Genomic DNA, 22998 nt, shown 5'->3' on the forward strand with positions numbered 1-22998 from the left:
GACTCCGTCCGACTCAGTCCGCCAAGGATCTAGCTCTGGCTGTCGAAGGTTGCCACTAAACCGCTTGGTCCCTCTCGGCGTTACCAACCGGAACTCGGGACGTCTGCTAATTTTGCTCGCAACCCTTTGGTGTCAACATCAAACGGTTCACCTGAGAATACGAACTTGAACTCCCAGAGCGGATTATGCCTGTAGGGTTTCCGTTTGAGTGAGGTGCCGTTCAAATACCGGAGAGCTCGACTTTGTTACCTCTTGATATTACCGGGCTAGCCGCCATGGGATTCACCCTCTGGACCTTGATCTTCCTCAGCTGGCCATTGTTTGCCCACTGTGACCTCGGCGGGACTGAAATATGTACAACTGGTGATGACCCGATATTCCAACACTACCCAGTATGCATCTCACGTGGGAAGAGCAAAACAGTAAGTTCGCACAGCTACCCTGGAATCCTTGTTGGTGAGATGCTAAGACTGAGTAGTCCCTCGAGGGAGATTATCATCACATCGAGATTAGCCATGACTGGACTCACGCGTCTCCATGCTTCAAGGGTTATGGGGCGGAAGCCCCGATTTGTGCCTTCACGGACGAGACTTTCGCCGGCGGCAGAGGCATCTCAATCATCACAACACCCAAACGGGCAAACTACCTCGCCTCGACGCAAGCATTTACCGCGCCAGACCTAGTCCACGGCATCAACCCGGCCTCCGACCAGCCAACAACATCCAAGTACGAGATGCGCCTCGTTCCCGGCAAAGGCATGGGCCTTATCGCAACCTCTCGAATCCGCCGCGGCGACTTGATCATGGCCAACACAGCCTCCCTGATGATCGACTACCGAGCCTTTAACGAACTATCCGTATCCCAATACACCACCCTCCAAGAATTCGCAGTCACCCATCTACCCCCACGCCACGCCGCTGCCCTCCTCGCCCTCTCCCCCCACACAACTAACACCTCCCACTTCACACGCGCCCAACTCATCGACGCGATCGCAGCCACCAACGGCTTTGACATCGACCCGACTGACAACGACCCCGATCAACACCACAGCTTCTTCGTCCTATTCCCCGACATCGCCCGCATGAACCACGACTGTCGGCCCAACGCAGACTACCGCTATGAGCCGCACCGGCTGGCCCAGCATGTCCGCGCTGTGCGGGATATCAACCCCGGAGAGGAGATCACGCTGACTTACATCGACCCGCTGGGCCTGCGTGCGGCGCGCACTGGGCGGTTGAAGAATACTTGGGGTTTTGAATGTGCGTGCCCGCTGTGCTCGTTGGGGAGCGCCACCACCGGTAACGGCCCTGAGGATGCAGTTGGCAAGGCCCGGTCTGCTGCTAGTGACCAGCGGATTGAGCGTATCATTGAGCTACGGCAGAAATTACAGCGGGTATGGAAACGTGACGACGATCACGACGACGATGACAACGGGCTCGAAGATGACAATGACACAGGAGGGTCTGACCCGAGCAAAACAACCAGTCCAGCCATGGCCGAATTGCTTGTTACACTGTATGAAACAGAACGGCTGTGGGGCGGGCTACACGAGGCGTATATCTTGGCCGCGCTTGAGTACAGTGGCGCCGGGGACGCGTGGACGGCGATCAAGTATGCGAGTTTGGGACTGGAGTGGGGGATTCCGATGCTGGGGGCGGCGGATGAGGATGTGGTGGATTTGAAAAAGTTGGCGGAGAATCCATGGGGGCATTGGAGTTGGAAGAGGACCGTGGGGAAAGAAGGGAAAAGGAAATAGGACTATGAGGCTGGATAGGCAGGAAGGGTGTGGTCTCGGTTTGGTATATATCGCCATAGTAGCGGACTAATACGATACTGGTGAACACAATTCTAAGCTCTCCTCCTCAACCTCTTCAAAGACGTGCGACTTCTGAACCATCCAAGATCGTGATCACAGCCTGAGCATATGTCACCCCCGAGATAGAGATTTAATTTCCAAAAATCCAGCAGCGTCGACAACGCGGGATCTCTGACTGCGGTGAAACCAGGGCTGGCCCGTGAAAGGGCCCGAGTTCTTGTGATACCCCATTCGGAAATCACACCCGGAACGCGTGCGTATGCCCGCATTATACTCCGAGCGTCGGGTTGGAGGGCATCTCCTACCGTAAAAGAATGTCTGAAATTATACATAAAAGTATCATGTTGTACTATGTAGGTTTATGAGGAGACCTCATTCAATTGACCGGCAAGTACATACACAGTCCGTAGTTGGTAGGTAAAGCATAGAAGGAGGGCTACAAAGTAGGGATCCCCATTTTGGTGCGTGGGCTCGGTGGGGCAGCCGGGCCGGGGGGCCTAGGCTTAAGTGGGGCGCGGGGTACGGTGATGTCAACGCCTAGAACATCCCACCCTGAGGGGTCCGTTCTTTCAAGCAGGGTGCGCGTACTGTGGACATTCCATTCCAATCTTCTCCAAGCCAACCCCTTCCATTTCCCCTGACGACACGCGGTATTTACAGACTGCGTACAGTACATAGTAACCACGCACCACACCACATCTCACATACACATCCGTCCATAGGTGCCCGTACGTCATGACGACCGAAGCACTAAAACCCGACCCGGCAAAGGCCATCGAGGCCATCCGCGAAGCCCGTCCGCCCGCTACCGACCGATTCACATACCTGACGATTGTGGAAGCCAATCTCATCCCAGAAGTGCTGCCGGCACTCAACGAGGTGCTCCAGGACCCCGAGCTTACCCAGGAAATAGGCTGGGACCTGGTGTTTGGCCTTGTTGGGCTACCTGGCTCGGAAGAATGTCTCGAGACTATCGCCCGCCTGGGAAACCCCCGGGAGGTGATCTTGAAGGTGCTGGAAACGCTGGCGCTGCTCGATGCTGAACAAACGGAAGAAGAAGTTGCAGAGGCGGAAGAAGAGGAGGAGGAGGAGGGAGGAGATCAAGACGCAGCAAACGGAAAACAAACACAAAAGTCAGGAGGATCCCCCGTCGTTTCGTCCACGCACAAGTTCATCACCCTCCTCGGCATGCTCGCCATCCTGCACAAACGGATCAACACCAAATACCCCAGCCGCTTTCTCGCCCAGACCTTGCAGACTGTCTACAGCACGTACCGGCCGACCCCCGACATGACCGCGTCCGTCCTCAACCTCGTGCACAGCCTGTCCGGCCAGCGTCGGCCCCCGCTCCCATCACGCAAGTCGAGCGTCAATGTCGCCAACCCGGACCAGACCGGCGATGCTAGCAAGAATGCGCCGGACCCGGAAGCTGACCGTGGCGACGAGCGTGAGGACCCGGATGAGACGGAGTTGCAGCAGAAGTTGCTGCTGAGCTTTGCGACGTGTATTTTGGAGGCGTACACGAATGGGAATGAGTTGGAGTGGGCGGCGAGGTTGCTGGAGTTTTATAATCCGGAGAAAATTGTGCCGGGGAGGAGGACGTTGATGGCGGCGTTTAGGGAGGAGCAGGAGTTGTTGTCGCGGGATTCAATTGTGGGGAAGTTGGTGGTGAGTGCTATTTTATGTCGCTCTGTTGATGTTGACTCGCTGGGCTTGATCTGACTTCTTCTCTAGGCACTTATCGGAGATCTCGGTCTCGACTCTTGTTCCAAGTCCTTCATCCAACAGATCTTCGAGGGTCCAATGCACAGCAACCCACTCGAGGAACCGGACCTGACCAGCCCTTCCAAGATCGCACTCTCTACCGGCGGTAGTGTTTGCTTGGTAGCGTACTGGGTCTTCTCGTCGACCGTCTTCGACTCCAAACACCCGGAACCCGAGATGCGCGTCTTCCCCGAGCACTTTGCAATCCTCGACAAATTCCTCCAGGACGATGCCCACGCCCAGATCCAGAGCTCCGTCGGAACCATCGAAGCTCTCGTCACCATCGGCCTCTGGCTGCAGTCCAACAACCTCCTCAGCACCAACCCTACCTCCCCCCTAACCAACCCAACCACCTCACCAGAGGACCCCACCTCGGATTTCATGCGATACATCCACCTAACAACCCTCATAGCGCTGTACCACCCGGCAATCCAAGTGCGCAACGCCGCGAGCGTTCTCGCCGGGCTGATCTTACACGCCGATCCCGAGGAGGAAGACAGACTTAAAGTTCTGGAGGATCTCCTCGAGAACTGCATGTTTGCAACCCTCAAAGCGAGGGCTGTGGCTTGGCTGCGCGAGGAGTTGATATCTGCCTCAACACCCTCGCCGTCAAAACCGCCGCAGCAAACAACCCTCTTCGCCACGCCCCAAGCCCTCGAGGCAGTCCAATACTCCGTCTTCCCCCCGCTCGCTCACCTCCGTACTCTTGTCACCGCCGACGTGGTCGAGTATTTGAGTGCCAACGCCCCCTTTCTCATCCAAGCTGCCAACTTTGCGCTGTTCCTCTTTGGTGGTGGCAGCTCGGCAATATCATCAACATCAACTACCACCACCACTACCAACGAAAAAGCAGCAGCAGCAGCAGCAGCAGGAGCAGCAGAAAAAGAAGAACCAAGCAAAAAACCACAATACAGATGGGCCCACATACTCCCCAACAACATGGAAGCGACGGTGCGCGAGCGGTGGTTGGAACCCCTGCGGGAGGCGGCGGAACGGGTGGAAAAGGAGAGGGTGTCGGGGGAGTTGGAGAAGGAAGGAGGGGTTGGTGATTTGGGGCCGTTGGGTGGGGAATTGGAGGTGTTGAGGGATAGGGTGGGGAGGTTTGGTGTTGGGGTTGGTGCGCAGGCTTGAGGGGGTAGGTTCTCCCGTTGATATGAGGAAATGAAGGGGGAAAGGATGGAGAAAATGTTGGATATGGATTTAGTTTCTGCTGGGGATGGGGTTGGTTCTGGAGGGGGTTTGTTTATTTTTTTTTTACGCCGGCTTAGGGAGGCTGAGCGTAGTTTGTTTATTATGTAGGTATGTTTGATAGCTTTGTGATGAGGCGGGCGAGGTTAATCCATAAGGTTTTTTATTTTGTATGGATTTGGATTTAGGTGATGGATGCGTCTGGAAACGGCCGGCTAACTCACTTACCACATAGCAAGTTAGTTACTAACAACACGAACATACTTCATGAAACTTTATAGCCGACATTCTATCCACCCACACATTTATCTTATTATTTTCTTAGAGGCCAGCCCCTTTCCCTTTCGCTCTCCCTGTGCCTTTCCCTTTTTTCTATCCTTACTATGTATGCCTAACTAGTCCAACCTTGGTAACGGTCAGCGCCAAGATGCCTGCTATGTAAGTCAACTCAAACCGCACGGGGGCCGAGCTTAGGGCGGCCGTGGTGACGGCCTCAACAGTTACGGATACTAGCGCTGAGTTTAAATATGTAGCTCATGTTCTTAGAGGCTCAGTGAGCTGTGCTGGTGGTGGCGTGACCTAGAGTTTTAGCTTGAAGGCTGTTCGAGTTGTTTAAATTTTTAAACCTTTAGTTTGTTCCATTGTAAGCGGCCAGAGATGGGTGCTCGAAGAAGACAACTCCATGGTTATGCAGTTCTCGTTGTTCTCAGTCTTACTTCATCATCATCAACAAAATGATTCTCACCGATCAACGTTTGATGGACGGATCTTATGTTACAAACCACAACCTGTGCCGCAAATCCCAACGAAAACAAACCCTCTTAGACAACAGTATAATGAGCCCTCCTCCCCATATGGAGCTACCTTCATTTTCTTCCACTCTCTCTGGCCACGTCCTGCAATCCATCCGACGGCCTCAATCGGTCCACCCGGGTGGTCGTCGATGCGGTCAAGCAAGCCGGAATACGTGGCTACCTCCGAGTACCGTGGCGGCTGAGATGCTAGCAGAAGGGGGGAAGATAAAAGAAGGAAGAGAAAAAGGGGAGGAGGGACAATAAGGGGGTTAAACAAACGGCACAAACCCTAACCCTAACGACACACCCAACTTCCCAACTCACCAACTCCGACTCTAGCCTTGTAGTGGACAAGACCAACAACCCCCCCTCGGAATCGAAACAACGACACACTTACCCCGCCCACGAGGTCCTGCATCAAGTTACACCCACGACACCACCCACCTTGCAGCACCCCCCACGTCCACGCCCGCATCCCTGTCGACCTACCTGCCCGTCCCTCGGCCAGGGCTGGCTTGGCTTGGGTTGGATTGAACACCCCGCGCCCCTACGGGAGAAGATTGTGATGATGGAGGGGATGGTGGTGAGGTGGGGGTGGTGAGGGGTCTGTGGGAGATGAGACGGGCGAAGAAGCAGGAGAGCAGGAGACGCAGAGGCAAAAGGAGAAGGGGAAAAGAATCATGGACCGGGCTGGTGGCGTTGAGGCATGCGATGCGAATAGCGTGCTTGAGAATGCGGATGCAAGTGATGTGCCAAGGGCGGCGACGGAAGCGCTCCAGAGCACGACGCAGGAATTGATTCCTGCAGAGAATGTTGTGGAGAGCTGGGACGAGGCATATTGAGGCGCTCGGGAGCGGGAGCTAGAACAGAAGAAGAAAAGGCAGTCGGTTACTTTTTTGACACGCCGTTCGGGACCGACGGTGGAGAACGCGACGGATTGAATGATGGAGCACGGGTAACTTTCGTCAACGACCTCGGTGGATTGAGAGGAGAATCGCTGCTACTATGTACAGACGACGGCATTCTCGGGCCGGATTCGCCGCGCGATTCGGCCCACAACGAAGAACCCATCCGGCCAAGGTCGACGGGCTGTCCCGGAGTACACTAGGGGGGATCGAAAGATAGCGGTAATAAGGCGGGTCATCATGTGGACAGGCCGATGAAAGCGAGAGTTACAAGGGCAACGACGACGACGGCGATGGCGATGACGACGGTGGGAATCCATCCGCAGCTTCCACGACGGTCGCGAGGAACAGGACGGAGAATAGAAAACCCCGGTTTCGTTGGGTGTCCCCGAGACGTCTTCTCGAACCCGTCCGACTTTCTCAAGGAACCCTTCCACGTGCCGGCTGGGAGCATATCCAAAATGACCTGGCCGTCAAGGTGCATCTGTCGTCCCCGGATCGTGGGTCAACTCCTAATTAATTTCTACACATGAGACTACACTAGGAACTAGAACACACGATATCCCGTCTTCCCGCGATTCGATTCTTCATGTTCTATTTTTTTTCTTCGGCGAGACCCTAGAGTACAATATCCCCACCAGTTCGCAGACACTAGCCGCTGTGCCGCTGTCACCACATGGCGATTTAAGGGGGATGTTTCGACATGGGTGTTTCGACATGGAGCTTGGGTTGCGGGGAGTGCGGCGCGGGTTCTGGAAGGGGTGTTGGTGTAGTGGTGGGAATTGGGTTTGATTTTGGCGTTGGTTTTGACGACTTACTTTTCTGGTACAGTAACGAACAGGCGAGAGCAGCTTTGAACGGAGAGTTAAAGTTGAGGGGATTAAACGCTGATAAGCATAGGACCCGGGCCTACATAACGCGCAATTGATCGAGGGCCAGACTTTGACCAGGATCTTTGTCTTTTCTGGACAACTGACAAGGCAAGGGAACTTCTTGGTCTAGATGTGAGAGCCACAAGACTTGCCCAAAGCGGAGAAACGGTCATGATCGATGGCTCAAGGATTGGGCAGGGCCCGGAGAACTGCCGACACAGCATGCCGGTTTGATGAATGAGAGTTGGAGAATGGTGCCTAAAGCTCTCATTTTGACTTCTTGTTATTCTTTACGAAGACTTTGGCTTGATTACTCAAGACAACACCCGAAAAACGAGACGATGATGAGCCCGTCAGAGCCCTCGTAAAATGCTCGCCGGTGAATCGGCCTGCGTTGCCTGCCAAGCCCGCAGAGTCGGAGTTAAGCACTGAGGCACCGGCCCCTCTTCTCCACTGCGCACGGGCATCGGTCTCGGCATCATTTTCCCAACTCGGCGATCTGCGTTCCAGGTTTCCCACCCCCCAAGTTAATGCAACATCAAGCTTTCTCATAACGTTACCAAGGCCGAGATGCGAGCCGCGCACTACCAATCGCGAGTTCGCATCGCGAAACGAGCGGTCGGTGCTCCGCCGCCCCTGGATTGGTGTTCTCTCCTAGACATAGTGTAGTGCTGCATAGTGTACTGTACACTACACTAACATTACAGTAGAGTACCTACTGCGGAGAATCCCAGCAATGAGAACTTTGAGAAGAAAACTGTCCCAGGCGTTGGGCAGGCTGGCAGGGCTGGACAAATGTCCAATCGAGTGTTTGGGGGGCGCCGGCAAAGATCAGCACTAGCGGCCGCGCGAACGCCAAAGCGGCAGCGTCGCGTCGGCTGGGCCGCTGTTGGGTTGTGTTGTGACTTGTCTGAGAATGGTTCAGACGGGCGGCGGCGAATGATGGAAAATGGCGAGTGTTGAAGACGGGAGGGGAATTGCAACGACGACTTTTTCCTCGGTCACTTCACACACTTGTTCTCGACAGGGGTTCTTTCACCCGTCGCTCTCAACTCGGAGACAAACCTTGGATAACTAACGTTACAAGGGCCCTAGAGATCTTGGGGGGTTACAGCAGCCGACGCGCGATCTCACCACACCCACCCCTGGCAATATTGACGGCGATACTCTGGACTTGGACTCCTGGGTGAGGAGAGCTTGTCTTGCGGCATGGACGGTGATTGGGGGGGCTTCTGCTGACGTTGAGTTCATTTCTCGGGCTGCATCCGCTCTGGTCCGTGTCAATTGACTTGTTCCCGGTTTCTCTTTTTCCTTTTCTTTCTGTTGCCTTTTTTTCTCAATGCAGTAAATTCATTGCACCGACTCAAAGAGCATGCCTTGCCCACGGTAGACCGCACATCACCACACACCGTTGAAATACCCGAACGCCGATCGATCGAGACGATATCCCTCACTCACAATGGACAGCTCCATCCAGCCGGGCCTCAGTCCCAGCAACAACAACTACCCCAACAACCCCTTCGACAACAACCGCCAGAGCAGCACCAGCAGCCACCACACCACCCTCATCATCCAAGGCCGCGACATTGAACTCGCTCCATCACCACCACCACCTCCTCCTCCTCCACCACCTGCTCCACCTGCTGAACCTCCCCTCCCCCCCTTACCAACAAAACGCGACTTCGAAGAAAACCTCGCCAACCCAACCCCCGAAGTAATCCCCCACTCCACCCTCGAACCCGCCGTTCCCGTCCTCCGAAACCACTACCACCAACAAAACCAACAATACCCCCAAAATCAACACCCACAACTCCACCACGCAACAAGCTACTCCTCCACCCACAAAACATGGGACGGCACCCACCACCACCATCCGTCCACCCTCCCCCCGCCATTTCCCGGCACCATCCGGTCCGATTCGGTTCGCAGCTACGGGCATTCAGCAGTTGGGATCCTGCCGATGGGTGTCGCGGGGGCTGGGGATGCGGGACGGTATAGTTATAGTAACTTTTCCAGTCCGTTTGTTGGGCATGCCGGTGGTGGTGGTGGTCATGGTGGAGGTGGTATCGACGGAGGACTTGATGGGAAGGGAGAAGGGGGTGGTCGGGGGAGGGGGGATAGGATATGTGGGGTGAAGAGGCAGTTGTTTTGGATTGGGTTGGCGATTGCTGTGTTTGTGGTTGTTGTTGCGGTGGCTGTGGGGGTTGGGTTGGGAGTTGGGTTAGGGGGTGGTGGTGGTGGTGGGGAGAGTGAGAGGTGAGTTTGTTTTGTTTTGTTTGGTTTTGTTTTGGAGTTTTGTCTTTTTTCTTTTTATTTTGTCTTTTTTTCCCTTTTGTCATCTTTCCTTTTCTTTTGTCTTTCTTCTTTTTTTGTCTTTTTTTTCACTTTTTCTCAACCCCCGTTTCTAAACCATACACCCACCGACTAACAACAACAGCAGCACGCCCACCCCCTCAGCATCATCAACCCGCACCCTCCCCGAACCCACCGCCACCGCCGGGCCCACCCAAACCCACATCTCCTGCCCCCTCAACAACCTCACCCTCTACACCCCGCCCTCCAACCCCGACAAGTCCTATATCATTCTCTGCGGCCGAGGTTTGTCCTTTCTCCCCTCTTCCCCTCTTTCAGAAGACTGGTAGTGCTAACACGAGAGAATAGATTACAACTCCCAACTAAGCACCACCCTCGACCTCTACAACACCCCGACCGACTCCCTCTCCGCCTGTGTGGCGCTGTGTGCGGGACAGGACGGGTGTGTGGGAGCGGGCTGGGGGGCCGGGGATACGGCGGGGGGCCAGCCGGTGTGTTGGTTGAAGAGCTCGTTGGGGGTGTATAATGATGCGCCGACGTGGAGTTTTGTGGTGGAGGATACGGAGGATGTGAGGAGGTCGTTGAGGCTTTTTTAACTGGTGTATATTATGTATTATGGCAGGGATGGGTTGGGCGTTTTGGATGGGTTTGGGGTTGGATGATGGAGGTGAATGATATCCCGGGAGTGTTGTATGAACCCAGATTTGGAAGATGGGCTGGGTCTCTTTGGTAGGCCAATGGTGTTTTATGATCCAATATACTTTCGATGATCAATATACTTTCAATGATCCAATATACACAGCTACATTACGACCACATCACGTAGACACACTGTCTGCCATCACTTCTCATAAAAGTTGACCCCCAAACCAAGACTCTCACACTGCGGCCCCTCCCTCGGCTTAGCCTGGACCGGCTTGGGATAGTCCAGCACACGGATGGTCAAATCGCCCTTGGTGCTCGGCGTCCTGGAATAGTTAACATTAGCGAGGAGCCATAACAACGCAGACAGAGGTATGTACGAGCAGAAGACGGCAGAACTAAAAAGAAAATCCCCAAAAAGGAGAAAAGAGGGAGAAAACAACAAAAAAAAGAAGCTTACCATCTCCCAGTCTCTTTTACCACCCCCAGGGTACTCCCATACCCCCTAGCCCTCAACCACCCCTCCCCCGCATTCGGCGTCCCCGTCCGCACAAACGCCGCAAAGCTATCCAACACAAACCGCTCAAACACCAAATCCCCCTCATCCCTCACCGGCAACCCCTGCCGTGCCAAGTTCCCGAATACGTAATACAACTCCCCACTATGACACCTCAGATACGGCTTGCTCGGATCACCCTCTGGGTGTGTGGCGGAACGGGGCGCATCGCAGACGTCGGTGCCCGGCCAGCCCTTGGTTTGGTACGTCCGGTCGAACTCGTAGTAGTAGATTTCTTTGAGGCGGTTGTGGTGGAGCAGGGAGGAGGCGGTGGCCGTGTCGATGCAGCGGAAGATACCGTCTGTTGCGAGACGGGAGGCGGTGTTGTAGAGGCTGAGGGTGTCGTTTTGGGGGGTGGTTGGGGTGATGGGGAAGAGTTGGGCGGAGGGGACGTCGAAGCCGGAGGAGGTGAGGTAGGCTGTTTTGTTGGTGGTGGTTGGGAAGGTGAGGAAGGGCGCGCCGTCCTCGGCCGTGGTGCCCATCATTAGTTTGAGGGGGAGGGGGCCGCCGGCGGTGACGGGGAGGTGTGGGGTGGTGAGGTAGGTGCCGTCGACTACGAGGTAGCGCACGTTGCCGTTTTGGCTGAGGTCGGAGGCCGGGATGGCACGGAGGCAGTCGGCTTGGGAAGTAGCAGGGCCGGTGCAGTTGAAGGCGGCGAGGAGTGGTTTGGCGGCTACGTCGACTTGCTCATCGATGGTGTAGTACTCCGAGTAGGTTGTCCCGTAGTTGATACCTCCCAAGTTACTAAGCATGATAGCCCCCGAGAACTTCCCGACAGCCTTGGGCGATGCGATCAGCGCGCGGACGGAGCCGGCACCGGCAGACTGCCCAAACACAGTGATGCGGTCCTTGTCGCCGCCAAAGTTGTGGATGTGCTCGCGGACCCAGCCCAGCGCCGTGATCTGGTCGGCCAGGCCGAAGTTGCCGTTCGTCTTGCCGTCCTTGAGAGCCAGGAACCCAAAGGCTAGCAGGCGGTAGTTGATGGCTACCAGCACCATGTCGCCGCGCGAGACGATGTTGGCGCCGTCAAACGTCGGGTCGTTGGCCGTGCCACCCGTGAACGCACCGCCGTGAATCCATAGACCGACGGGGAGGAGCTTCTTCTTAGGCGTCCGGGTGTTGGGGTTCGGAAGATGGGGCGTCCATACATTCAGGAACAGGCAGTCCTCGCTTCCAGTGCCGAACTGTATGCACTGAGAGCCGTACTCGAGAGCTGAGGCGTCCTCTCCGGAGCCCTTGAACAGGGTGGGATAGGTAAACCTCTCGGGCTGCTTGGCGTAGCGAATGCCCAGGAACCGAAACGACAGACGGTCGCGGAACCTGTTCTCCATGGTTAATCCCGTCTTATCTCAGGTAATGTCAAAGCAACTAAACAGCGACACCTACCCTGTCAAAGTCTGACCATTCACATCCAAACTAACCTGCCACCGCTTGCCAGTATCCTGGCCACTCTGATTCGAAAACGGCGCAGAGTTGGTGCAAAACCCAGGGAACCGCGATTTGGCTGACCCCTTGACCGTCTTCCCAGCAATGTCGACCGCGTCCTGGCCAGGTCCTGACGAAACCCAGAATTTCGACGACTTGCTAGCCCGCCCGTCATACTGAAGGTAATCGGCAAACGGCACAGAGGCTGGCGCAGGTTTGCCCTTGCCCTTGCCCTTGCCGTTGTTCCCTTTAGACGACCAGAGGGTCTCGCCTAGCTTGTCGCAGACGTGGGTGATGTCGTCGCGCGTGCCGGCGTCGGTGAGAATCACGGCTGAGTCTGCGTCTGGGTTTGCAGTTCCTGGTCATATAAATCAGCGTGTGTGTTCCGAGTCGAGGGGAGTCCTGTTAAAAAGAAGTACCTTGGAGGTCATTGTGGACGAGGATCGTGAGACTCGTATCCAGCTTCTTGAGGGCCTCACCAGCCGCCAGACCGGCCAACGCCAGCGCTAACCCAACAAGCTGCATTGTGTCAAGTCAAGCTGCCCTTTCAATATAACACAGACGAGCAGCGCGCATATGAGCAATATAGATATATGGAGAGGACTACACTCTGAAAGGGGGGTGATCTTTTTTTAATAAATAATAATATGCAGGTTCCGTTCCCGCGGATTCGAGAAGCATGCAATCCTCCCCCTCGTCCCTCGCGAGAAGCGAGATCTAGCCCCCCCTCACAACACGACGTCCCTGCCGTCTAACGTTATCCCGTTTTCGTCTTCGGTTACCACCGAGAATGTGGTCCCGAGATTGGGTCCAGCATCACGGAGTTCCCTTCCCCAGCTGCGCCTACTCCATAGTATGTAAAGACAGCGCAGCGAGTCGAGGCGCGCGTCCAGCCGTCCCGTCATCGCTTGGATGCGTTCGTTGGAGATTTGGAGTGAAAAAAGAGAAGCTAAGCTTCCCCAATCCCGGAAACATCGGGGCCGCCATGTGGGTGTGCGTGACATCGGACGGACGGCTCTATAGGCTAAATCGGGGAACCCAACCGTGCACTGAATATGTGCCTCGGTGGAGAGCGCGCCGGCGAGCGGACATCAAGCCATTGGGTTTTGGTCCTTAAAAGTTTGCTGTTTTTTTTTGTTAAGAACAACAAAGAAAGGCGCTAGTGTTCTTCTTCCGCCCGGCCGAAGCGCACACAAATGACCAGGGGTGTTCCAGGTTCGCGGCGAGGGGGCCTCCTCGGGAAGTGAAGATAGTCGACGATTTTTGGACGCCGGCTTATTTCCTGGTTACGCAGTTCGCTGTGGATTTGCTGAGGTTACAACGACCCGCAGCGAAGGACCCCATGGGGAAGGCCTCGATGGATCCTACACTCCAGGACTACACCGTAGCAGTGGTCAGATCCGGATCTCCCCCAACTTCTTAACGACATCCTCGTGAAGAACCATCGACAGTCTCGCAGCCACGGCATCGTCCGTCTCGTCATCGCCCTCAGACAACCCCAATTCCTTTCCCCCCGCAATGCACTTCCACGAAGCCGTCTCATAAACAGCGCCCATGGAAGCACCGAGTTCTGCGATTTGTTCCTCCTCCAGGAGCGTCTCTCGAACCTTGAGCGCGATCGACGACCGGCCCCGTGCCGCGTTCAAGTCGATGCCGAGCACCTTTTCGACTGTGGCCCAGTGCGCAATCTCGACGAGAAGCACGCCGAGGCTGTAGATGTCGAAGCTCTTTTTCGAGCGCTCCCGGTCTTCAAATCTGGTCGACTGTGCCAGGGGGTGTCGGTAGAGATTGTACTCGGCGTCGTCACCGGGGACATCCGTCATCTCGTCCGCGCGGGCGGGCCGGGAGAAGTCGAAGCCTGAGAGGTACGGTTTCGCGTAGTCGACCCGGCCGTCGTTGGACCGGAAAAATATGATGTTGTGGCTACGTAGCCCCTTGTGCAGCCAGTTTACCGCGTGGAGATAGAGCACACAGTTGCTGATGGCATGTGCGAGCTTGACTCGGTCTGTCACACGGGGTTTGCGGGATGTTTCGAGCAGTTCGCGGAGCGAGACGGGTGGTAGAGAAGCGTGCAAGTTTGCGTCGAGTGGCCGCTCGAAAACGAGCCCCAGCCGCATGTTTAGGATGTCTTCCTCCTCATCCTCCACCCCGTTGGAGCTCGCTTTGTCGAAGAACCCTAGGCAGTGCGGGGTCCTGAAGGCCTCGGGTTTGGGGGAATGGTTCAACAGTGCAGCCAACTTCCGAACCCGCTCGTAAATAACCCTTTTGGGAGGCGATTGATCTCCCGGTCGCTGCCGGTCGTAGTCCTTCCACTCAACCCACACCTTCTTCTTCGTCCCGTCCGCCAGGTTGAGCGTAGCGTCGCACCTTGTATGGTCAGATTTCTCGGCTGCGGGCTCGATGCTGACCATGGACCGGTCAAGCTCAAGATTTTTTGGTTGACTTGGCTTCCCTAGTTCGAGGTACATGCCCGCAGCCTCGTCCCATGGTGTCTTTTTGGAGGACTCGATTGACTCGTTGAATGCCTTGAATTTGGCCAATTGAGAAAGCAGTTCCAGGCCATCGGCATTGGCCCGCTTCTGGGCTACTGACAACCGGGACTCTGGAACCGTTGATTTGGACTCTAGTTTAAGATTAAGCGCCATGACAAGCCGCGAGAGGTCCGCGATCTTGTGGTGTAGCTGAAGTACGCCGCGATTGGTGTCTTGGACGGTATGGTGAATCTCAACCTGCATTCGAGCATCCAGAATGTTCGTCATACTGTCGTTGAGTGTTGAAAATCTCGATAGAAGAAGCTCAAAAGCGGCTTTGTCGAAGGAAACCCATTTGAGCCTCTCAGCAGCGTCTTTCGACGTCGACTTGAGACTCTGCATTGCCTTCTTGATAAAGTTTCTCCGCTGCTGCGGCAGAGGAAAGTTCGCCTCGGCAGCGTCCTTCTCTGGTTTCTCCAAAACGCCATCTTGATCAGGGGTAGGTTGAAGGCGTTGGTGCCGCAGTTGGTGCTGTTTGAATTCCTTGAATAAACACTCCACCTGCATTAAGAGGTCGAGTACCGTTTGTCGGTGCAAGACAAAGGTGTTGGATTCGAGGATTCTTTCTCTGTTCTTCGAATCCAGATCAAGAAGCCCCGATGTTTCGCTCCAAGCAAATAGTCTTTGCTGGAAAGGTGTTAGAATGTCGTAACTGTTGGACATGTCCGGGTGAAAATGGTGTTTAGCAGTTTACCTGTTCCATCCGCAACCGAAGATTCAGGTAGCGGCAGTCTTCTGGGAAGTTGGACGCCGTGATGAGTAGTTGGATGCCTTGGATGCAGCCCGTGTACACCTGGAGGCCAATAGACGCCACGCCAAGGGCCAACCCGGCAACTGATATTGGGCTGTTCAGCCTTGTTAGCACCTGATGTATTTCCTAACTGGGACGTTGAGAGCAATCCTGGTATGCCCAGACACTAGCATGCCTACATAGTAGTTATTGGTAGGACTAGTCACGGTGAACAAATAAAAAGACAACCTAGGGAAAGGGAGGCGAAGACGGAAGAGAGAAAGGCAAGGCAAGGAATGGGCTCACATACTCCATGATGGTTACTGGTTCAGCATAAAAAACACAGCTTCAAGTTGTGGGGGCCGAGGCGAAGGAAGCTCAAGCAAGAAGGGAGGTGGGTTGTTGAGCCAGACTATGCTTGCCAAAAACCGAATATGTATCCTGCAAATAGGAACGCTCTACTCCGTACAGCAGGCTTAACCAAAAATCGAAGGAGGGCTGCCCAACCTCCTGGCCCATTAATTCGTCTGAAGAGTGTCGTCTAATGTTGATCACCCAAAACGACAAACCTGTCGGGGGAGGGGTAAACTGACGAGACACAAGTCTTGGCAAATGGTCTCAACGGGAAAATAACCCTAACCCTGGTGAAATCGAGCTCCAAGAGTGCACTCGCTCGGTCCTTCCCGTTTGTAGTCGAATATAAAATTTGCCAATTCGTCCCTTCCGTTCCCAATTCCTAAATCGACAGCTGTTTTTAACACTCTTTCTTTTATTCTTCATTTCTTCCCATTTCGCCTTCATTGGGAGCCCGGCCTGACCAATTTATTCCCCCAGACCTGATAGCCTTGATGTCTTTCTTTCTGGATTTGACTCGACGAATCTCACCCTTAAGGCAACAAGCAGGGCCGTTGCAAATCTAGAACCCAAGGACTCGTCCTGGAACGCTTAGAAATCACCACGATGCAGCTTTGAAGGGCCCCCCCGCTTTGTCTTCGGCATCGAGCACAACTTGGGGTACTACACCCATGTACACTGTGGGCAAGCATCGTCAAAATGGGCCAGTGACCGGCAGCAAACTTTTCGCTTGCCGTGTTTGGGGATCTCACCCTTGCGTCCTGGCCGCGAGGAACAGGCTCACAGCGTCGCCGAGCCAAACATCTCGACATAAGTGGCTTGGCCGCCGTTGGGGAACTGCTCTCAACGGTTTCCCCACTCGATGCCGCCAGGTGCCCACCGCTACTGCGGTAAAGACGAGCCGGATCCGACCCGAAACGTTAGAAGGTGGGGCCAACCGTTAGGAATGCCAGGAGCCGCGGTCTGCCGGGCCAGCGAATACATTGCTGTTTGACGACTGGATAGAGCTTCTCGTCTCTCCTGTCTCTTGTCCTCCGCTCGAACTTTCCGATCCCGACACAGTCTCGGATCTCGGACGACTCTGCTGGCTGGCTTTGGGGTACCACGCATGCCATGCCACGCAACCACGATGCCTTGCTGGCTTGTCGCGCCGACTCCTGCAGGTGGATGGGGAGTCGACGAACAGGCTAGCTCCGCGGGCGCCAGCGTTACATTTCTGCCGTTTTCACTGCAACTTTGCAAAGGGGGCTTGATTCCATCCCCAATCAACGGTCTTCGATCACCAACTTTCGGCTGCATTGGCTTGCCATCGCCACGAGCTGCCAGCAGCGAGGCGGCAGAGACTCACAAACCTCCGAGGGCCGTTGGCCGGGCCCGGCTCGCCCGGGTTGGATGTGGATGCGTGCGCGCGTGGGTGCAGGTGCGGTTTTGAGTCCCCCAGTCCAGTGGGAATTTGCAAATGACGATGGAGCGCCACGCATCCCACGAACCGCTCAACCTCCTCACCTCGTGCCCCGGACCCTGCGTCGGGCCCGCATGGATCCTCTGCAACCCCATCACCGTCCGAGGCTCGCACCGGTTGCCCTTTTTTGTTCTTCCGGCCCTCAGAAGTTCGAACTTTGAAGTTTCGCCATCGCCCATCGCCAGAACCGACTCGAATTGCGGGGCGAAAGGACGCCCGCTGTTGGAATGAACTAGTCTATGACTTGTCTCGCCTCTATCACCAGAGCTTGACCCCCGCCAAGCTCGATTCGTTCTTGATCACCTCTATCCGCCATCCCGCGCGGAGATCTCGATTTCACCAGGCAAATAGCGATCTGGTTTGGGTCGCACGAAATGGCCAAGAAAGAACCTGGGATGAAGGCTAGAGGAAGGTTACTAATAAAAGAGTCGCCTCGAAAAGCCTCCAAACCATTCCCCGCCGCTTTCATGGCTGATCCCTGCACGTTTCCGCGGGACGGAACGGCGGGGACGAAAAGAAAGGCTCAAAAATCGGACGAAAGCACAAGGGACCGTAAGAACCTTTTCGATAACGCGATACGGACGAAAGGCTAAAGGGAGGAAGGATGAGGGGAAACTGGCTAGATGCTTGTTCAACAACTCGATGGTGATGCCTTTGCCTCTGGCAAGTCGCCCCCATTTCCATGCGTTTTGACATGCTGTCGACTCGCTGGTTGGCTGGGGCGAGAAATAACCCCGGTTCCAGACCCTCAGGGCAGAGGAACCAAAACGTCTCTTGGCCGTTCGACCCAGGGCGACAAGGGAACCAGGGCAGTGCGATGCCTGCCATGCTTTGGACTGCTTCTCAATTGCGAACCCTGGCTCGTCTCCTCAATTGACTGCCCACCATCTTTCTCGAACGCTTCCGTGCTTTTCCCCCATTTTTCTCCATCCAACCTCGTAGCTTTTTTTTTTTTGTTTTGACCGGCCGACCTCCCGTCTCCTTTACCACTCCCCCAAGCATCGCCGACTCGTCTTTCCGCTGTTCGCCGTCCGGCTCTTGGATCCCCGCGCGCGTCCCGAATTGAAGCGTCCCTTGACCTGGTGTGCCGACCATGGACACCTACGCGACGGTCGCCCCACAGCTGTCGGGCTCTTCTGCCACTGGCTCGCCAGCGGTGTCCAGCGACAGCCCCGGAACGGCGACCTCCTCTGTATCGGCGACCAGTGATGCCCGCCTCGGCCAGCAAGCCGCACCTCCTTCAGTCCCCGCTGCCTGCCTTGCTTGTGTGAGTGTCAATCTCTCTCTCGGCCCGTGGGAGCAGGCCCCCCCTTTTTTTCTTACTCTTGGTTTTCTTTATTTCTTTTTTTGAGTGCACCCCCTATTTCCGTGGTGTCATTTTGGAGAAGGGGGAGGGGGGTGCGTATGAGAGAGCGAGCGAGCGTGTGTGTGTTCGTGTAGATGTACCAGACCAGTATGCTGATTGACTCCGTTCGGGATGCACCCGTACAGCGCGGCAAGCATCTCAAGTGCGATGGGAACACCCCATGCTCACGATGCACCAGCTCCAACTCTGAGTGTCTCTATGTACCCTCTCGTCGCGGCTACAAGGGCCCACGACGGGGTACGGCGCACAATCCAAACAAGCGCCATGCCTCGTCCTCCCCACCTTACGTTGGGGCCGAGGATGCTGCCACGGCCTGCCCCATGATGCTGGGCCATGGTGGTGTCCCCATTGCGGTTCCTTCACTTGCGGGTTTCAACCCCGGAATCGTGCTTCCGGAACAGTCTCCGGTGTCTTATACTGCCGCGTCCCCCATGACGAACGTGCCTCTCTACCGGAACTCATTCGCCCCAGCCATGGATCCCAACGCCCTCGCCTTGACGACGACCACCACGCCCGCCGCCCAGGTGGTTGCGGCCCCCCCGCCGGTGCAGCCGCCGGTGCCTACCCTGGCCGAGCGCTGCTTCGACGCCTTCTATCACTTCTTCCACGCGGGCCATCCCTTCGTGCTCCCTAAAGAGCCCTTAATTCGCCTTCGGGAGGAGGGGTCTACCCCCAACCTCAACGTCCTGATGGCCGCTATGAAGTACATTGGCTCGCTCTATGTTGATGCCGGCCCCGCCAAGGCGACCTACTTCGATGAGGCCGTCCGTCTCTGCTACCAGCCCGGGACGCCCAAGGACGGCTTCCTGATCCAGGCTCTGCTGCTCCTCATCATTGGCCTGGACGGGCAGTGCGATCAGGGGAGGGCGCGCGAGCTGCTTGCGGACTGTGAGCGGTATGCCATCGAGATTGATCTCAATAAGCGTAACTTTGCTACGATCCACGGCCGCGGGAACCCGGTGTTGGAGGAGAGCTGGCGGCGGACGTGGTGGGATCTGTATGTTTGCGACGGCATGATCGCCGGCGTTCACCGCATTACCAAGTTCCTGCTGTATGATATCCAAGCCGATGTGGGGCTGCCATGTGAAGAGCAGCAGTATCTCACGGGGGTAAGTCGTTTTCTACTCTACACTAAAGGATCCTGAAGCCCGAAGCCCGGGAGCTTCTAGGGGTTCTTCGTAACTAGTTCCCCGAGTGGCCCCCGATCTCTAGGCCTATTATGTCTTACTGTGAGCTAACCCATTGGCCAACAGCGGATCCCCCAAACGTTCTACATGGAGGACTTTGACGATCAGACCTTTTCTGACGAGGAGGTCGACTTCTCGTCGTTCACGTACCGGATCGCTGCAATGCGGAACATGGGACGCATGATGCGCATGCCCCCCGTCATGTTCCCCGACGACGCCGCCATCGACCGCGTGCAGTCGCTCTTCACCAACTGGCGGATGCATCTGCCGGACGGCAAGCGCGACGACCTGACGCGGAACTGCCAGCTCGACGAGATGATGTTCCAGGCACACTTTATCACCCATGCGTAGGTCTTCTCCTCGGCGATCAGACATCCCATCCTTTGCCCCTCCTTTCCCCGTCGAGGTCGGCGAAGGGGGGGGGTGCTCGGTGACGTTGTAATCCCGCAAACACTTACACACTAACTAACTTGGAATAGCTGCACCATCATGCTCCATCAGCCTCTCTCCCAACTCGACACCTCCCCCGTCGCAGCCGTCAACTCCTGCGCGCCCCACCGCCCGGTCCCCTCAGGCGACAACTTCAACCTGCACACCCGCCACACCCTAACCTCCGCCTCCGAGATCTCCAAGATGATCACGCAAGCCGTGCCCGTAACCCGACACACGCACTTCTTCACCTGTGTCATCACCCTCTCCTCCATCGTCCACCTCTCCCGCTGGGCGTTGTACTTTGTCGACGACGAAGACCACCTGCGCCAGCAGGTCCGCCTCAACATCGGCGCGCTGCACAAGCTCAGCCGCGTGTGGAAGGCCGCGGACACCGCGTGGGGCCAGGTCAAGGGGGTCGCGCAGGATATCTACCGGCAGAAGAAGGCGCAGCAGATTAGCCCGGCGTTCTGGGTGGGGTTCACGCAGGAGCAGATGATCAGCAGTATCAATGCGGACGAGGGGATCATGAGCGAGTTTACGAATGTTGGTGGGGTTGGACCGGTGAATGCGGTGGGGGTTTTGGGGCCCGGGAAGGGGTGAACCCGGGCTCTTCCCTAAAAGAGGAGGGGGGGTGCTGGGAATGGGAACGCAAAAGGGGAGTGTGAAAAAGGGAGGGAGTGTGTACGACGCCGAGGTATTCTTACGGTTGGGCTATAATGTGGGGGGTCTTTTTTCTCGGGCTGATTTTGAGGGTACCCCTTTTTTTATTTCTATTCTCTTATCTTGGCACAAATCGGCAGGGTGGGCGGGATGCCCAAAGTTACAGGAAAGGAGTTGGATATTGGTTACTTGTTTCCTTGCGAGCTCTCTGCGGAACATTATTTTTTATTCCTTTTTTTTTTTAGGAGGACCGGGTCACGACATCGCCCCAGGTATAGATCTAATCTGTCACTACCTATTTATTATTCATGGATTTGGTTTTGAATATGTGCGGCTTGAACCACGGCGTGTATTGAACATGGCTGGTATATTGGAGCTTTGGACCTACACCTGACCCTTCGTCTAAATCTTGGATACCACCCCCCCTATCTCCCCATCGCGGGATCTACTAATCGCTCTCCTGTCTGCCTATATCGGGATCTACTCATACTTTGTCCCTCAGGAACACCGGCGAAGGAATATCGACGGCGACTACCCCCCAACCCCGTCATCAACAAGAAGGGAAGGTCACCTCGCCGTCCGGGCTCTACAAAGTACGCACCGTACCCAGTAGCGAGTGGTACCGACCATCCCCTATTTCGGCTCCGGGGACTACTACTATGTATGTTGAGAGGTACGGATTCAAGTCGGCGACGTACATCCTGCCTGGCTCGGACCTGGTTCCGCATTTCCTGTTTGTGGGTGTGTGTTGAACGGATGGTTGAGTAGACCACAGCAGCTTTGGTCATCAAGCTTCAAACGAGAGACCCCTGGCTGAAGAGGTGAGGTTTCATCCCCGATATCATCCCCGGTCCTGTGGCACCGAGGATTCGTACAGAGTTACATACGAGTAGGTCAGTAGCGAGTGGTCCCCGATGAGACAGGGGCAGAGGGGGAGAGAGAGACAAGGGACAAGGAGAACAAGGGAAGAGACCGAGACCGAGACAGCGGACTTGGGTTCCGGTGCCATGTCGGCGGGTTCCCGGGGAAGGGGTTAAGGTGAAGGGGGTAGGGTGAGATAGTGGGTCCCCGTCGAGGGTGTTATCCCGAAGGGGGTCTTGGCCTCGTGGATTTGGGGGGGCTCTCAGGTCCCCGGTGTTACTATGTATGGGGGGAAGGGATCGGATTGTGGGTGGATCGTGGATTGTAGAGGCCGAAGAAAGAAAGATAGCAGGGACTTCAGGAGGGCGTGCCCGAGTGATACTGACACACCTGCCTGCTCAGATTCTGGTATGTACCTCGTCAGGTGGGTCGCCGAAGTTGATGATGGTTCCATGCCCAGAGGTGAATGACTTTATGAAGAAGGGGGTGAGGTGTGAGTGTAAGGCCCTTGGCACTGGATTGTGGATTATGGTGTGTTCCCGATCTGACATGCTTGTTCATCCATCCCGAACGATGGTGGCCGAAGGGGGGTGTGAACTTTCCGACTTCCGACTGCCGGCGTCCGACTCCCGGCAAGTGAGAGTGGATGTGAGAAAGATGTGAATGATCCACGGCACATGCAGCTGCTTCACGGCCCGGAAAATCGGGGGGCCGCCAAGACGAACCACCCCGAAGTGCAGATGTCTCACCACCACCTCCACGATAGGAGTCAGGTCAGTCCCAGACCAACTAGCTGCCGTCTCAACTCTCAAAGGCACCTGAGGCAGGTGGCATTAGGGCTTCAGCTCGGGCGGCGATCCCGCGCTGCGTGGGCGGGGAACAGCGGGGAAAACAGCGGGAGTTGGAGCGCTGCGATTGGGACGGCGACCTCTGTGGGGAAGGGGTTTTTGGGGGGAGTGCTGCAGGAGTCAGCTCCGAGCTTTGTGTGCCCGAGCCCCTGGACCCAGCAGCCGCTTTGATCGAGATTTTACTGCCGGTGACCTTGACAGTTTTTTTTTTTAGTTTTTTATTTTTTTTATTTTTTATTTTTAGTTTTTAGTCTTTTTTCGACTTAATTTTTTTCTTCCTTCCTTTTCTGCT

General features: G+C 55.7%; 6 protein-coding genes across 6 annotated transcripts; 4 read left to right on the forward strand and 2 right to left on the reverse strand.

Moving 5' to 3' along the window:
* Positions 1–275: 275 nt before the first annotated feature.
* Positions 276–1756, forward strand: C8A04DRAFT_28649 (uncharacterized protein; the record flags this gene model as incomplete). The annotated part of the gene is made up of 2 exons (XM_062780725.1): positions 276–422; positions 479–1756. The coding sequence occupies 2 exons, from the start codon at positions 276–278 to the stop codon at positions 1754–1756; spliced, it is 1425 nt and encodes a 474-aa protein (XP_062637028.1).
* Positions 1757–2551: 795 nt separating this feature from the next.
* Positions 2552–4711, forward strand: C8A04DRAFT_28650 (YAP1-binding protein 2; the record flags this gene model as incomplete). The annotated part of the gene is made up of 2 exons (XM_062780726.1): positions 2552–3484; positions 3551–4711. The coding sequence occupies 2 exons, from the start codon at positions 2552–2554 to the stop codon at positions 4709–4711; spliced, it is 2094 nt and encodes a 697-aa protein (XP_062637029.1).
* Positions 4712–8798: 4087 nt separating this feature from the next.
* Positions 8799–10248, forward strand: C8A04DRAFT_28651 (uncharacterized protein; the record flags this gene model as incomplete). The annotated part of the gene is made up of 3 exons (XM_062780727.1): positions 8799–9595; positions 9777–9937; positions 10001–10248. 3 exons carry the CDS (start codon positions 8799–8801, stop codon positions 10246–10248), a joined length of 1206 nt encoding a protein of 401 aa, XP_062637030.1.
* A 245-nt stretch (positions 10249–10493) lies between these two features.
* C8A04DRAFT_28652 (Alpha/Beta hydrolase protein) lies at positions 10494–12800 on the reverse strand (the record flags this gene model as incomplete). The annotated part of the gene is made up of 4 exons (XM_062780728.1): positions 10494–10620; positions 10755–12170; positions 12237–12633; positions 12695–12800. 4 exons carry the CDS (start codon positions 12798–12800, stop codon positions 10494–10496), a joined length of 2046 nt encoding a protein of 681 aa, XP_062637031.1.
* An 869-nt stretch (positions 12801–13669) lies between these two features.
* On the reverse strand, positions 13670–15851 carry C8A04DRAFT_37274 (prion-inhibition and propagation-domain-containing protein; the record flags this gene model as incomplete). The annotated part of the gene is made up of 3 exons (XM_062783823.1): positions 13670–15433; positions 15501–15651; positions 15847–15851. The coding sequence occupies 3 exons, from the start codon at positions 15849–15851 to the stop codon at positions 13670–13672; spliced, it is 1920 nt and encodes a 639-aa protein (XP_062637032.1).
* A 2594-nt stretch (positions 15852–18445) lies between these two features.
* C8A04DRAFT_28654 (proline utilization trans-activator) lies at positions 18446–20937 on the forward strand (the record flags this gene model as incomplete). Its single annotated transcript, XM_062780729.1, has 4 exons — positions 18446–18619; positions 18844–19827; positions 19972–20252; positions 20385–20937. The coding sequence occupies 4 exons, from the start codon at positions 18446–18448 to the stop codon at positions 20935–20937; spliced, it is 1992 nt and encodes a 663-aa protein (XP_062637033.1).
* Positions 20938–22998: the final 2061 nt, after the last annotated feature.

The sequence above is a fragment of the Dichotomopilus funicola genome, assembly GCF_033296635.1.
Source record: "Dichotomopilus funicola strain CBS 141.50 unplaced genomic scaffold C8A04scaffold_31, whole genome shotgun sequence".
NCBI lineage: Eukaryota > Fungi > Ascomycota > Sordariomycetes > Sordariales > Chaetomiaceae > Dichotomopilus > Dichotomopilus funicola.